The sequence below is a fragment of the Vipera ursinii genome (assembly GCF_947247035.1).
Source record: "Vipera ursinii genome assembly, chromosome: 3".
Lineage (NCBI taxonomy): Eukaryota > Metazoa > Chordata > Lepidosauria > Squamata > Viperidae > Vipera > Vipera ursinii.
The window spans coordinates 28,076,596-28,090,175 of record NC_139516.1 but is presented as its reverse complement, the minus strand read 5'-3'; the positions used below and the strand labels follow the sequence as shown (position 1 = coordinate 28,090,175).

At 33.2% G+C, this 13,580-nt stretch overlaps 1 protein-coding gene across 1 annotated transcript in view; it reads right to left on the bottom strand.

Annotated features, from left to right (window-relative positions):
• Nucleotides 1-13,580, bottom strand: part of PTPRT (protein tyrosine phosphatase receptor type T) — a gene marked incomplete at both ends in the record, with an annotated part of 687,552 nt that overhangs the window by 43,557 nt on the left and 630,415 nt on the right. The window contains one exon of the mRNA XM_083358025.1: nt 8,829-8,916. Coding sequence (XP_083214151.1) covers nt 8,829-8,916 — 88 coding nt within the window. The remainder of the gene's footprint in view (nt 1-8,828; nt 8,917-13,580) is intronic.

Genomic DNA, 13,580 nt, shown 5'->3' with positions numbered 1-13,580 from the left:
ATAGCATAACCATAAAAGTGTAACCAAGTTGATAGGAAACCAACAAGGATAATTGATTGGAGATACTATATTAGTTACAGTACTCTTAACTTGGAGAAGACAAAACTATGATAGTTATCTTCAATTATCTAAAGGGTTGTTTGAAGATGCAGAGGAATTGTTCAGAATTGTTCCAAAAGATTGGCAGTAAATCAGTTTATATTACAAGAAATACATTTTTTTACCAGCTGGTAAAAATTAATGTTCAATGTTTCTGCATAAATATGACCTAAAATATTATCTGTAGGTAGTGTTGGATTATTTTCCTCAATAAATAAATGAACAAGTGCAAGGTTTTTACTTATTTAATTGAGTTCTCAGTATCTAGTTTTAGGACTTGTGTAGAGAACAGATCACATTTTAGGTCATATCTATGCAGAAATATTGAAAATAGAAAAGGGTTAGCAAACTTTTAAGCCCCACTGTATATTTCAGTCTTACATAATTCAGAGCAGTGATTATTCAACAGGAGAGAGACTGCTGAAGAGAAGGCCCACCTCTTTGTCATTATCACACCAAAACTGCATGCCTTGACATAGGCAACATTGATATATATATATAGCAGGAGCATCTAAGTTCATGTGCATTTTGTGTATCAGTTGCAGCATCCCACAATCACACGGTCATATATGGGGTTTTTTTTGTGTGTTTGGCAAAAACTGGCAAAAATGGGTTTGCATTTACAACTATGTGGTTTGCTTAACTACTGCCAGTCTGGTAATATGATGCTCTGATTTATGACACCAAGGACAAACAAAATTCTGGTCTCAAATGAGGTTTTAAGTTGGGGACTACTTATAATTCTTTGTCGTACTAATTATTAATAATATTAATTTTTGTAAATTAATTCTGTGTCATAATTTAAGAGATGTTATAACTGATTACTGTGAGAATAGATTACTCTGTGTGAACTAAATGTGTGGTTTTATTGAGATTATAGAAGTTTTCTATAAACTGCTTTAAGCATAATATATTAATAGAAAATTCCACAGTTAACTTTATTACAATCAAATAAACCATGCAGAAACAAGCATCCATTTATAGTGATATAAACTGACAAAATAACCTTCAAACCTCCAAATACCAACTGTTTCATAACTAGAAGAAGTTAGGGCAGCTATTTTCTGACTATCGAGTGAGGGCCACATCTTTTTCATCACTATGCCTGCAAACTCCATAGACATCTGTGCCTATAAGTCACTATGCACACAACATACATGTCTCTGGATTTGGATCAGTTTGCAACATATGGGAGACACTCTTGTAAGGAAGTGCTATGAATTAGGAAACATTGTGAAAATATTAAATAATAGTTATAATTCAATCTTAATTTCTTGGAAAGGATTGAAATCTAATGGACTGATTTTCAACTACATACAAAATAAAACACACACAATATAGTTGCCCAGATTACATGGGAATGGGCATCCATAATTAATTTAAATAAGTGAATGAATAAAATACTAATAAATCAAAGTATAGAAAAAATTTCCATACCAAATATATATATATATCAAAGGCAGGTTATCAGATTTGATAATGTGATAGTTCACTTTTGATTCAGTATTGCAGTGAGCATAGCCCCATACTTTCCATTATATTTATTTTTTGAATTTAATAAGATGTTCAATACCTTCCCCCACCCATGCCAAAAATTACAAGTGTCTTACAAATAGTTCAAAAAAATACAATAAAGCAATGAAATAAATATTACAAAATAAATGCCATAGTGTTAGCAGTAAAAGGTACCTTTCATTATCCCATGGGAACACTGTTATGTAACCTGCATTGGCTGCCAATCATTTTCTGGGTACAATTCAAGGTGCTAGTTATCAATTATAAAACCTCACCTAATATATTCAAACAGAATAGATGTGGTCCTGATCCTCTCTATTAAACCTTGTCATCAAAGAAATGGACCAAAGAAATGTTCTATCTATGCCCCTCACACTTCTGGAACAGCATGAGTAGCATCCACATTCTGAAACAGTTCTGGAAGGACCACAAACCTACCTCTGTTCCAGGGACTGCAGTTAATGTGGTTATGAGGCTCTTTTTGTTGTATTTTTATACTTACTGTTATGGTATACGATATTATTGTGGATGTTTTAGCTTGGCCTGCCTGTTTTCTTTAACGTTTTAAATTTTTAATATATATTTTTGTTAAAAGATTTTTTAAAAAGATATAAAAACTAACACAAGCTAATATGAAGTAAGAAAAAGGAAAAGAAAGAGAAATCAAAGAGAAGTACAAAGAAGGAAAGAAAAGAAAGAAAGAAAAAAGTTCTGTAAAACTTCCAATTTTCTGTACAGCAATTATTGCTACAATTATAACTTATATGATGGTTACAACATACTTCTCTTCTTTCTATAGTCTATTCAGTTTAATAATCAAAACATAAATCATAAGCTCATTTTTTTCTGTTTCATGCAAAACATCTAAAACGAGTTTCCAGTCAGCAATACTGTACATGTAATACAGTCTCTTCTCTGATCAAAAACCTCAAGTTTCATCATTTCAGCAGCCATTTGTCCTTTGTTGGTAATGCTGAATCTTTCCATCTTTGGACATCCCATAATCTTATTGCAGTTGTCATGTACAAAAACAAAGTTCCATGACTTTTCTCCAATTTTTGTCCACCATTTCCAAAAGAAAAATCACTGCTTTCAATTGTACATTCATCTTTTAGGTCTTCTGAATTAGTGCATGTTCTTGAATTTAGAATTTTCTAGCTTTATTACACGTCCACCAAAGGTGTTAAAAAGTCCCTTCTTGTTGTTCATAATTCCAGCATAAATTTGAAGTGTTTTTTTATACATTCTAGATAATTTCTCTGGTGACAAATAGGAATGGTATAATCATTTGATAAAAAATTCTCTTTAATATTATAACAGAATGTAAATTTCAATCTTTTCAACCACATATTTCTCCTTGGTACATCTGTATGTTATAACCAAAATATTGATCTCAATTTATCATGCAATGTTTTACTTGCTCTTCTTCAGTTTCCGGTTTCAATAAAAGTTTCTACATTTTAGCAATTACATGTTTATCATTTATACACAGTTCCATTTCAAACTCAGTCTTAAAATGTTCAAAACCATGAATTATTTTGTCTACTTTAAATCTTTCTAATAATTGTGAATAAGAAAAACATGTACAATTATATTATCCTACCCCCCACTTGTTTTCTTGATTTTATTTTACATTTTTCTTGACAATATTCTCACATCTGATAATAGATTAGTTATTTGTATTTGCTTATTATTTCTCTATAATGTGATCCTTGTTCTGAGAGCTGCAGAAGTGTTTTCAGGCATAACCTGGGTTGTTCTATTCCATATTATCAATATGGCTTACCTAACATAAGGTGTTTAAAGTTCATGTTGATCTTGACTTTATTGTACCATAAATACCCATGCCACCCAAATCTCAGGTTTTGTCCTTCTAAGTCCAAAATAGTTCTATATCTCAACAACATCCAAACCAAAAAGCAAGCTGTAAAATACAATTTCAAATTAGGTAAATCCAGGTCCTCTCTTTCCTTTGCATCTTGTAGCACCTTATATTAATTCATGTATCATTCTGCTACTGGTGCATCAGTTTCAATAAAAGTAGTGTCTGAAGCAAAAGCATCATTCCAAATAAAACATTCATTTTTATCACAATTTTTTCCTCCAGCGATTATAGTTGTAATTTGCCACATTAATATATCCCTTTTAAACTTAATTCCATATCTTAATTATTTTGAAATTAACATGTGGTTCATATTTATCATAATGATATCCAAATATTTTGCCTTGTTCTTAGTCTTAAAACATGTTTTATTTACCAGTTCTGTTCCATTTTTTTTTATTTGTTAATGTTAAAACCTAATGCTCCACATTCTTTAATTTGTCCATTAATATTTCAAATCCCTTTAAAGCTGCCTGCAATTAGTGCAGGTTCGCATCCCACCAGGCTCAAGGTTGACTCAGCCTTCCATCCTTCCGAGGTAGGTAAAATGAGGACCCAGATTGTTGGGGGCAATTAAGCTGACTTTGTAATAATGCCACTTGGGGTGTGTGTGAAAGCCCTAATAAGCAGGCATATACATAGAATGAAGGCTACTGCTAAGCTTGTAAGCAGCCCTGAGTCTTTGGAGAAGGGCGGGATATAAATGGAATTAAAATTAAAAAAAACATGACATCTCACGATGTATCGTGATTTTTTCCCCATTGCCGGAGCTGGAGTGGGCATGGTTTTGGCATGACACATCCGGCCTGCGGGGTTTGACACCCCTGCTTTAAAGCATTTCCCAGAATCAATACCAACACCTTTACCTTCCAAGTTTCTTTTTTTAAATCTTTACTCCTACATTTCTCTCATCTTGTCTTACATCTCTATTCAATATTCCCAGAAGTAAAATAAACAAGAGAAGGGGCAGTGAGCACCCCTGCCTTGTTCTTTTTGTATCTCACAGGGTTATGTTAAATCCCCATTAACAATTACTTATAGTTTCTTTGAAATACAAATTAACTTTATTCATTTTATTAAGGTCACTCTAAAATTCATAACTTCTAAAACTTAAAAAAAAATCCCAGTTCAAATTATCAAAGGCCTTTTCTGCATCTAAGAAGATCAATATAGCTTTGTTTTTTTTATTATGTTGCTCCAACTATCCCAAAATATCTAATATATTTCTGACATTGTCCTTTAACTGTCTTTTAGGTAAAACCCCACAACATTATTGTTTGTCTATTAGCCAGAAACTTTGTAAATAACTTGTATGTCCCTCTTTAGGTATTAATGCTATATTGGCCTCTTTTCAGTGTTCTGGCAGCTTTCCTCTTATAGGATAGAGTTCATTGTGTATTGTAAAGGTTGCAACAATTCATCCTCAAAACCGTTATAATTAGAACCTACTAATCCATCTGGTCCAGAAATTTCTTATATTATTCATAATCTATCCTCAGTAAATTCTGTTGCTTTAGATATTTTCTCTAGAGGGATGTCATTTCTTTTATACAAATTATAATAATATTGATGAGATGCTTTTTGCCTGGCCACATTGCCATTAACACCATATCTCCCTATTGTAGTTTCAATATAATTTCCTTTTCCTTTCCTTTTTTGTAATTTATATGCTACCCTCTTCTCAGGTTTATTTGCAAGCTCAACCTTTTTTTTTGCTTTACATAATTTATTTTTATATCCATTTCTCTTACTGTTAACACAGATAATTGCCACTGAAGATGTTTATTCTGTTAAGAGGCATTTATCTTCTCTGGAGAATCCTTTAGTTCTTTTTTTTCTCTTTACTTCATACAAACTAGTAGTCATGTTATTTTTAATCTGCATTTGGAATTTGTACCTAGATTCTATTGGAGTGGACAGCCATTAATAATAATAGTAAAATAGACAAAGTAATAGAAAATGAAGATGCTAGTGCTCTGGGATTTGAGAATTTAAGCAGACAAGTACCTGCCACATAAATACTTAGCAATTGTTGGTAAGAAAACAAAAGGTGTGGATGTGACAGTACCTGGAGACAGCAGAATAGAAGACAAAAACTGGAGAAAAATCACAAGATACAAAGATCTGCAATTCCAAAATATTTGTAGCACCATTTGAACACCATCAGCATTGACAAAATCACTAAAAGTCAATTACAAAATGCAACTTTGCTAGTTGCAATTTACATCCTGTGACCATACATTTAATACCATTAAACAACAACATCTGTCTACTCTAGGTTCTTGAGAAGACTTGACAGGTGAACAAAAATACCAAATCCAGTTTAAACATGTGGCTGTCTGCCACCAAGCACAACAAAATATTTTTTTCTAATCATTGTCATACTGAGGAAAATCATTCACAATCACCTCTTACAAGGTGGGCAGCCATTATACTTTCAGTCCCCCAAAAGGATTCTCAGGACAGACTGGTGTTAATGGCCTTTCTTAACAACAGCTTTAGTACTAAACTGTCTTTGGGTGGACTATTGTTTCAAACAAAGCCCTCCACTTTATGTCACTTCTGACACGTTTTTTTAAAGAAACCCCTTTAATTGCTTTCTTAATTCAAATCAACAATTATTCCAGGAGAAAAAGTCATCTTGTTATCCATGACTTTACATTCATAAGGTCATATGTCTATTTTGCCATTTATTTTAGCAGTGGTTAAGCTTCTCCTTTTCTTGAACAATGATTCAACTTTGTAAACATTTTCCTAAAGGTTAACATCCTTTTAATCATTTTGATATTGCTTTATTGGCACTTTCCTAGCTACCTACCTTGTGCTCAATGTTCTATGCCCCATTAACATGCTTAATAAACAAATTATGATTCCTCCTTTGTGCTGTTAAACAACTTTGCTTATACATCATGGATTTAATTTATTTTAATTTAATTTATGTGAACTAGAAGCTGCATTGTGGTTTAAGTCAGACAGCTAGGTTGCATTTGTATCCTAAGATACATTATATTAGCCTTAAAGCATTTTTAAAAGCATTCTCATTTGTGCAGCTATCACATTTTGAACTGAAGTGGAAAAGGTGTTTGTGAATGTGATTATCTGTGACAGTGGCCCCAATCTTTTGGGGACAAGGAACTGGTTTCATGGAGAGAGATTTTTCTGTGGACCAGATGGGGCATGGTTTTGCATGCAGCCTGCATCCCATGGATGGGGCTTTGCTTGTTTGTGTGGACCAGTTTCTGGCATGCTGTGGCCCAGTGCGGGTCCATGGACCGGGAGTTGGGGACCCCTGATCTGAGGCATCTATTTGCAATACCTTAAAGAAAATGCATTTTTTTTGGTTCACCTAGAAGCCACACAGTTCCAGAAGTATACATATCAAGCTCATTGTACCCTAACATTACATGAAACTCCAGTAAAAAAAAGTGTGGCTTTTTAGGGATGTATCAATAACAGAATAACAGAGTTGAAAGTGTTAGGGTTAGGGAAAACTTGGAGGTCTTCTACTACAATCCCCTGCTCAGGCAGGAAGCCCCATACCACTTCAGACAGTGGTTGTCCAATATCTTCTTAAAAACTTCCAGTGTTGGAGTGCTCACAACGTCTAGAGACAGGTTATTCCACTGATTAATTATGACAGGATTTTTTTCCTTAATTCCAGGTTTCTCCTCTCCTTGATTAGTTTCTATCCATTGCTTCTTATCCTGCCTTCAGATGCTTTGGAGAATAGCTTGATCCCCTATTTTTTGTGGCAACCCCTGAGAGATTGGAACACTATTATCATGTCTCTACTAGTCCTTCTTTTCGTTAAACTAGACATACTTAACTCCAGCAGCCATTCTTTATATGTTTTATATGCTTTAGCCTCCAATCCCCTTGCTACCCCATAAACAGGTGTAGCAAGTATCCAAATCCTCTCCAAAGCTTTTTCACTTTGAATTAAAGTAATTGTGCATGTTGTTATATTATGATATATTATGATATTATGTTGTTATATTATATTATATTATATTATATATATTATATTATATTATATATATTATATTATATTATATTATATTATATTATATTATATTATATTATATTATATTATATTATATTATATTATATTATATTATATTATATTATATTATATTATATTATATTATATTATATTATATTATATTATGATTATTATATTATATTATTATACCTTACATTATACCATACAAAATTATTGAATATAAAATATTTACAGTGCAATCTTACACGTGTTCTACTGTTGTCTGAATTTTGATTTTTTTTAATGCAGGTTGATGGGGCAATGCTTTTTAAAGATATCGTAGGGTAGGTGAGTTCATGTTTTAGAACAAGTGCATGAATGATCTTTCTTTAATTTATTTTCTAAAGTGCCAACTAAAATTAGTCAATTGTCCCAAGTCACAACTTAACAACACACAGCAATTGTGAAAATCTAGCTGCCATGCTACTGGTAATATTGCAACACAAATATTGGTTTCACTCTGCAATCCAAAGCAATGCCAACAAATACATAGAAGTCTTTCAAATGTAGTAGCCCTGCTCTTTTCAACTACAGGAACAACTTTTAGTGAGATCGATTTTATGCACTGAGATTGATAGGGAAGTCCTCTTTATAATTCCTTCTTTGGATATGGGCCAGTGAATTGACCCTATTGGGCCTTCTTGATGATAGTAGCCCATCTGTAGAATTTGCTTACCTGGAGGTGACACCAAACCTTATACATTTATAAATGAATCTTGTACATAAAGATTCACTGTTTAACTTTTATCTATGATCTGAATCACATCAGAGGTTCATCACTCTTTAATCTCTCTCAGCTTGCACTACTGAAACAGGCAGAAAAAGTTTCTTGACCCAAGTTCTATATGTCGGGTAGAACACATAGAGATAACACTACGTTCCAAATAACAAAATTCATCAACAGCTCTGCCTGCATTTTGCCCTGAAGAAAATAGATTCCTGGCCAACAAAAAGCCATATGCTCAGCTGGGAAAAGAGCTTGATATCATGAAACTGATGTTCCCATACCTCTTTTCCCAGATCTCTTCAATGTATGAAAATGCCAACCCCTCACCCCGAAAAAGCAGATTTTGGTCACTTCACTTCACTGAGACCAATGTATATCTGTACAAAGAACAATAAATCAATGAAAAAAATGGGGGAAGGGGGGAACACTAACACAGAAGCTGTTATTAAGCTGAAATGTTCCAAAGACTAGAAAGTTATTCTTTGTTACAGTTATGCTCTTATACATATAAGATGCTTACAGATACACACAGGAAGTTCAGTTCAGTTTGAATTTGCACCTACAGGAGATGATGTTGCCATATCTATTCTTATTGCGGTTTTCATCTTCTTTGGCGGTGTCCCAAGATGCTGTCTGCCCTTCAGGTAGAGCCTGCAAATTAAAGAGTGGAATATTTATAAAATAGGGAAGACCTTCAGGATTATTTAAACATAATGAAGTAAAGGGCAAGAAAGAGGCAGCATATAATTTAGCACTCTGCCAAGACAACTGCTTTCTCAGGAAAACAATAATGAACAATAATGAAGAGACCATTAGTATCCTATGGCTTATGTAACTTATAAATGTCTATGCTAATGTAATTGAAACAAAAACAATTGGAAGATTTTTTCTTCTACATATGTATTGTTTTTACTGATAAAAGGGAGTCTGGGAAGGTATTGTTATTGTTGTCATTATGATGCCATCTCTAAAATAGAGATGGGGGTTATCTTTCTCATGTCCATATGAAATATCAGCATACATATATGGCATTAAAACTGAGGCCATAAGGTGTACTATAAATTAAAGAATAAAAGCACTTGGTAATATAAGAGTTTCCATACAATTTTCCCATTATAACCATATAGACAAATACATGTGGAGTGCATACTGGCATTCACACACCAAATATATGTATGGATCAACTTAAATCTCTTTTACAAGCTTTCATGTAGTATTCTATTCTATCAGGTATGGGGATACTCATAAAACAACCTGGAATAATTTACATACATTGACAAGCTCAGATAACTTAGAACAAGAGTTGACATTGGGAATGGCACAGAATGAATGGAGAAGAAGGTATAATACTATTCACACCAGTGACAACACTCTCTCCAAGATTTTTTTTCTGTGATAAAATCCCCCAAAACGTATATTCAGCATAGTCTGGAGTACTAAATACATAATGGCTTTAGAGTTGGTAATAGTTTAATTCACAGACAAGAAATGTAACCTATAATCATGAATGGTACCCAAAAAATGTTATGTGAAACCCATAATTACAAAATTCATCATTTACTAGAAGAGAAGAGAGGAGAAGAGAAGAGAAGAGAAGAGAAGAGAAGAGAAGAGAAGAGAAGAGAAGAGAAGAGAAGAGAAGAGAAGAGAAGTTGGAAGGGACCTTGGAAGTCTTCTAGTCCAGCCCCCCGCTCAAGCAGGAGAACCTATACCATCTCAGACAAGTGACTGTCCAGTCTCTTCTTAAAAAATTCCAGTGATGGAGCAGCCACTATTGCTAACTAATTTGCGATCCATAGAAACCCAGAGCCAATAACACTAGCTTCTTCGGTTGTGATGTTGTGGGTTATTGTAATATACCAGATATTATAGTAAAGGTGTGACATTATAATTGTTTAATAAAAAAATGACAAAGTTGTGTCAGACTGTAGTTTATAAAATTTCTGGGAAGCAGTAATTCCAGGTGCACTATGGATGGTTTCTTGGCAAAATGGGTATTAAATGAGAGTGAACTCAGCGACTATGTCTACAAAATAATGTTTCATCAAATGGGAAGATCTTTGATCACACCTCATTTTGTTGTACAAAGAAAATGCTACCTAATAGCAGCTAATGTTCTGAGTGGGGAAAAATATAGGAAAAAAGTAATTGAAATAAGGTATTTCTCTTCATCAAAGACAAGATATATATTTATATCTTGTTTCAATAAATTGATAGTAATTTAGTTGCATCGTGTGCTGCAACAAACAAACAAAAAACAAAAAAACACCCCAATTTGCCATATTATTCAAAGACAGGATTGGTAAATCTGAAATCTCCAAAATAATATCATAGTATATTCACAGCTTCAAATAAATACCTTTTTATTTTAAAAGAAATGAATTTAATCTGTTCATAGGACATACTGGAAAAAGCTGATAATTCTTTCTGATTTTATAATCAAATTTATAATTTTGATACAGGAAACTGCTTGCCACTTTATTTTTAGAAGCTAATGCACTAATTTCATCACATTTCTCATTAGGCATTCTTTGGGGGCAGTATTGTAGGCATAGTATATAATGATTTAAACAAGGCATTTGCCATTCTCATTAGTTAGTTAATTGTGGCTTACATGAGATGACAATTATGTAGATATGTAAATAGCTTGAAAATTGGTGTTAGTGTTTCCTCATCAAACTGAGCCACTGTTATGAGACGAGTAACCATATAAATAATTTAAGTAAAAAAATAAATATATATTGAATGCAAGCATGAAGAAAAATGTCAGAAGACTTAATCCTAGTTTCTGATTCTTCAATATTAAATTACTATATAAGGCAATGATATAAAAAACAAACTTCATAGGTTAGGGAAATGGTCCAAGAGTAATAAATTGATATTGGTATTTAAAATATAAAAATGCAGAGCCAAAGGTTAAAGTCCAGAGCTGTAAGACTGCTTTTTAATAGGTTCAAAAAAATGGGAGGGGGGAATCAATGAACCAGCAGCCTAAAAACAGCTGGAAAATGCAATCAGGGAAAAAAGAAAAGGCAAACTATAACTATTCAAAACTTGTTTGTTTCGGTCTTTTCCAAATCACCTCCAGAAAATTGCCACTTGAAAATTTTAGCATTCAATATTGTAGACATTCCCACTTGGCTGTTTAAAATTGTGGTTGTTATTCACGTGCTTGACTATGTTCATTTTCCCCCTAAGTGTACAAGCGTTCAAAGAATCACAGAGTTGGAAGGTGCCAAAAGCTTTGAAAATTCATCTCTACAACTCTACAATAAAACACCTTTTCATATAAGAAGAATATTAGCAGAGTCAGTATTCTTTCGACAGATAGCTTTTTACTTTAAAAAGTATAATCTTATTTGAAGTGTTGCTGAATTACCGAGTCAACTACCTCTTGACTTGAGCATTTCATTCTGTTGTTTTCAAGGGTATTCTCAACCTAAGCCTCACTAATCACATTGGAAGAGTATTGAGTATTACAGCTATAGAGGTGACGTAATTTAATGGACCAGATAGGTGAAAGGTGAAAATTGTATTTTTGCAACTGTTCACCCAAGGAAGAGGAAGGAATGCAAGAAAAGAGAATCTAGACCTTTTCCATCTGGATTACATCTGCCTTTAAGCAGCCATGTCCTTTTCTTCTTTTTTGTCAATAGATGTATTTTATTGGTTTAGTCTAAATTTTGACTAACTTTTTATATAAAAAAAGATGACCCACCAATTTCCAAAGTATAGCATAGTACATAGCTAGTCGATGGCTTATGACAATTGAGCCCAAAATTTCTGTTGCTAAGTGAAACAGTTTCTTGCCACAGTTGTTAAGTGAATCACTGCAACTGTTAAGTTAGTAACATAGCTGTTAGGTGAACCTGACTTCCCCATTAAATTTGCTTGTCAGAAGGTTGGAACAGGTGACTCTAACCATCATAAATATGAATCAGTTGCCAAGTGTTACTAAACAAACTGTTGCAAGTTGAGGACTACCTGTATAAGTTTGTATAACAAACAAATTTCCCTTCTACTCCTCCTAAAACAAAAACAAAGCAAAAAGTCAGAAAAATCCTAATTTTATTTTTGCCATCCACAAAAAAATGAAGAACACTTGCAAGTCAGCAAAGACTACCAAGAAGAAGCTTTTAAAATTTTGTTTAATGTGTTTTTACTGTTGTTGCTTGCTTGTCTTTCAAAGAATTTTATCCAGAAAGGAGGAATATAATTAAGTGTAACTCGTATTAGGGTATAATAAAATAGCCACCATAAATTTCCTAGCTTTAAAAGAAAAAGAAAAAAAGGATATTGAAATGTCCTTGGTGGCAAACGTATTAACATGGCAAAAAAAACTGAATATGGAGTAATGTTTTCATTGATATGTGTTTAGTTTTGCAGCCTTTAAAGTAACATGAAACAAAATACAACCTTGAAGGTAAAGCATCAAAGTGCTAAGATTAGTGCAGATATAATTTTAAATGCCATACAGCTGCTAGAAATTGAAAATTAAACCTGGCTCTTACTTACATTAAGCATTTCAGCAACTTTATCTGAGGTTATCAGAGTAAGAGTAATTCAGCTCTTCACAGCCCATTAACACTTCATAAGACATCTTATCTATACTTTACAAAGCTGCTTAACATATGTCATAAAGGGCCATGTTTGGAGGAGGCCATATTTATTAACTACAAAGGCTAAATTCCTTTTTATATATATCATAAACACTTATGGATAAGCTGAGAAATTTAGATGCCAAAATGGAGATGGGTTACCTCAGTTTTTTTAAAAAGTAACCATATATCCTATATATACTCATGGATAAGCCATCTGCAAATAAGAAGACCCTTATATTTTTAACCAGAATACCTTGAAAAATGCAGGTTGGTTTATCCATGATAGTGCATTTTTCATGCTATTTCAGTTAAAATTTGAATCTTGAATTTTATCCAAGTATGCATAGTATACTGTATATTTTTTCTCAAACCATACTCAAATATGTCACAGAGGCAGTCTGCTCCTGCAATGCTGTGTTCCCACTGAAAGTTCTGCTCCCACTGAAAGATATCACACACACAAACAGAACAAAATGTCAAGTACCTATTCAACCACTGTGTCCACTATACTCACAAGGAATGTGGACTTAGGTCCTATCTTGGAATGGAAAACCTGACACCTAAAAATGCTCTGGCCTTATTCGTTTAAGTTAAATATAGCAGTCATAGAACAATGACCAAAATGATAAGTAGGCAAGAATAATGTTATACTTCAAGATAACAGAATAACAGATTTCGAAGGTACCATGGGGTCTTCTAGTATAACCTCCTGCT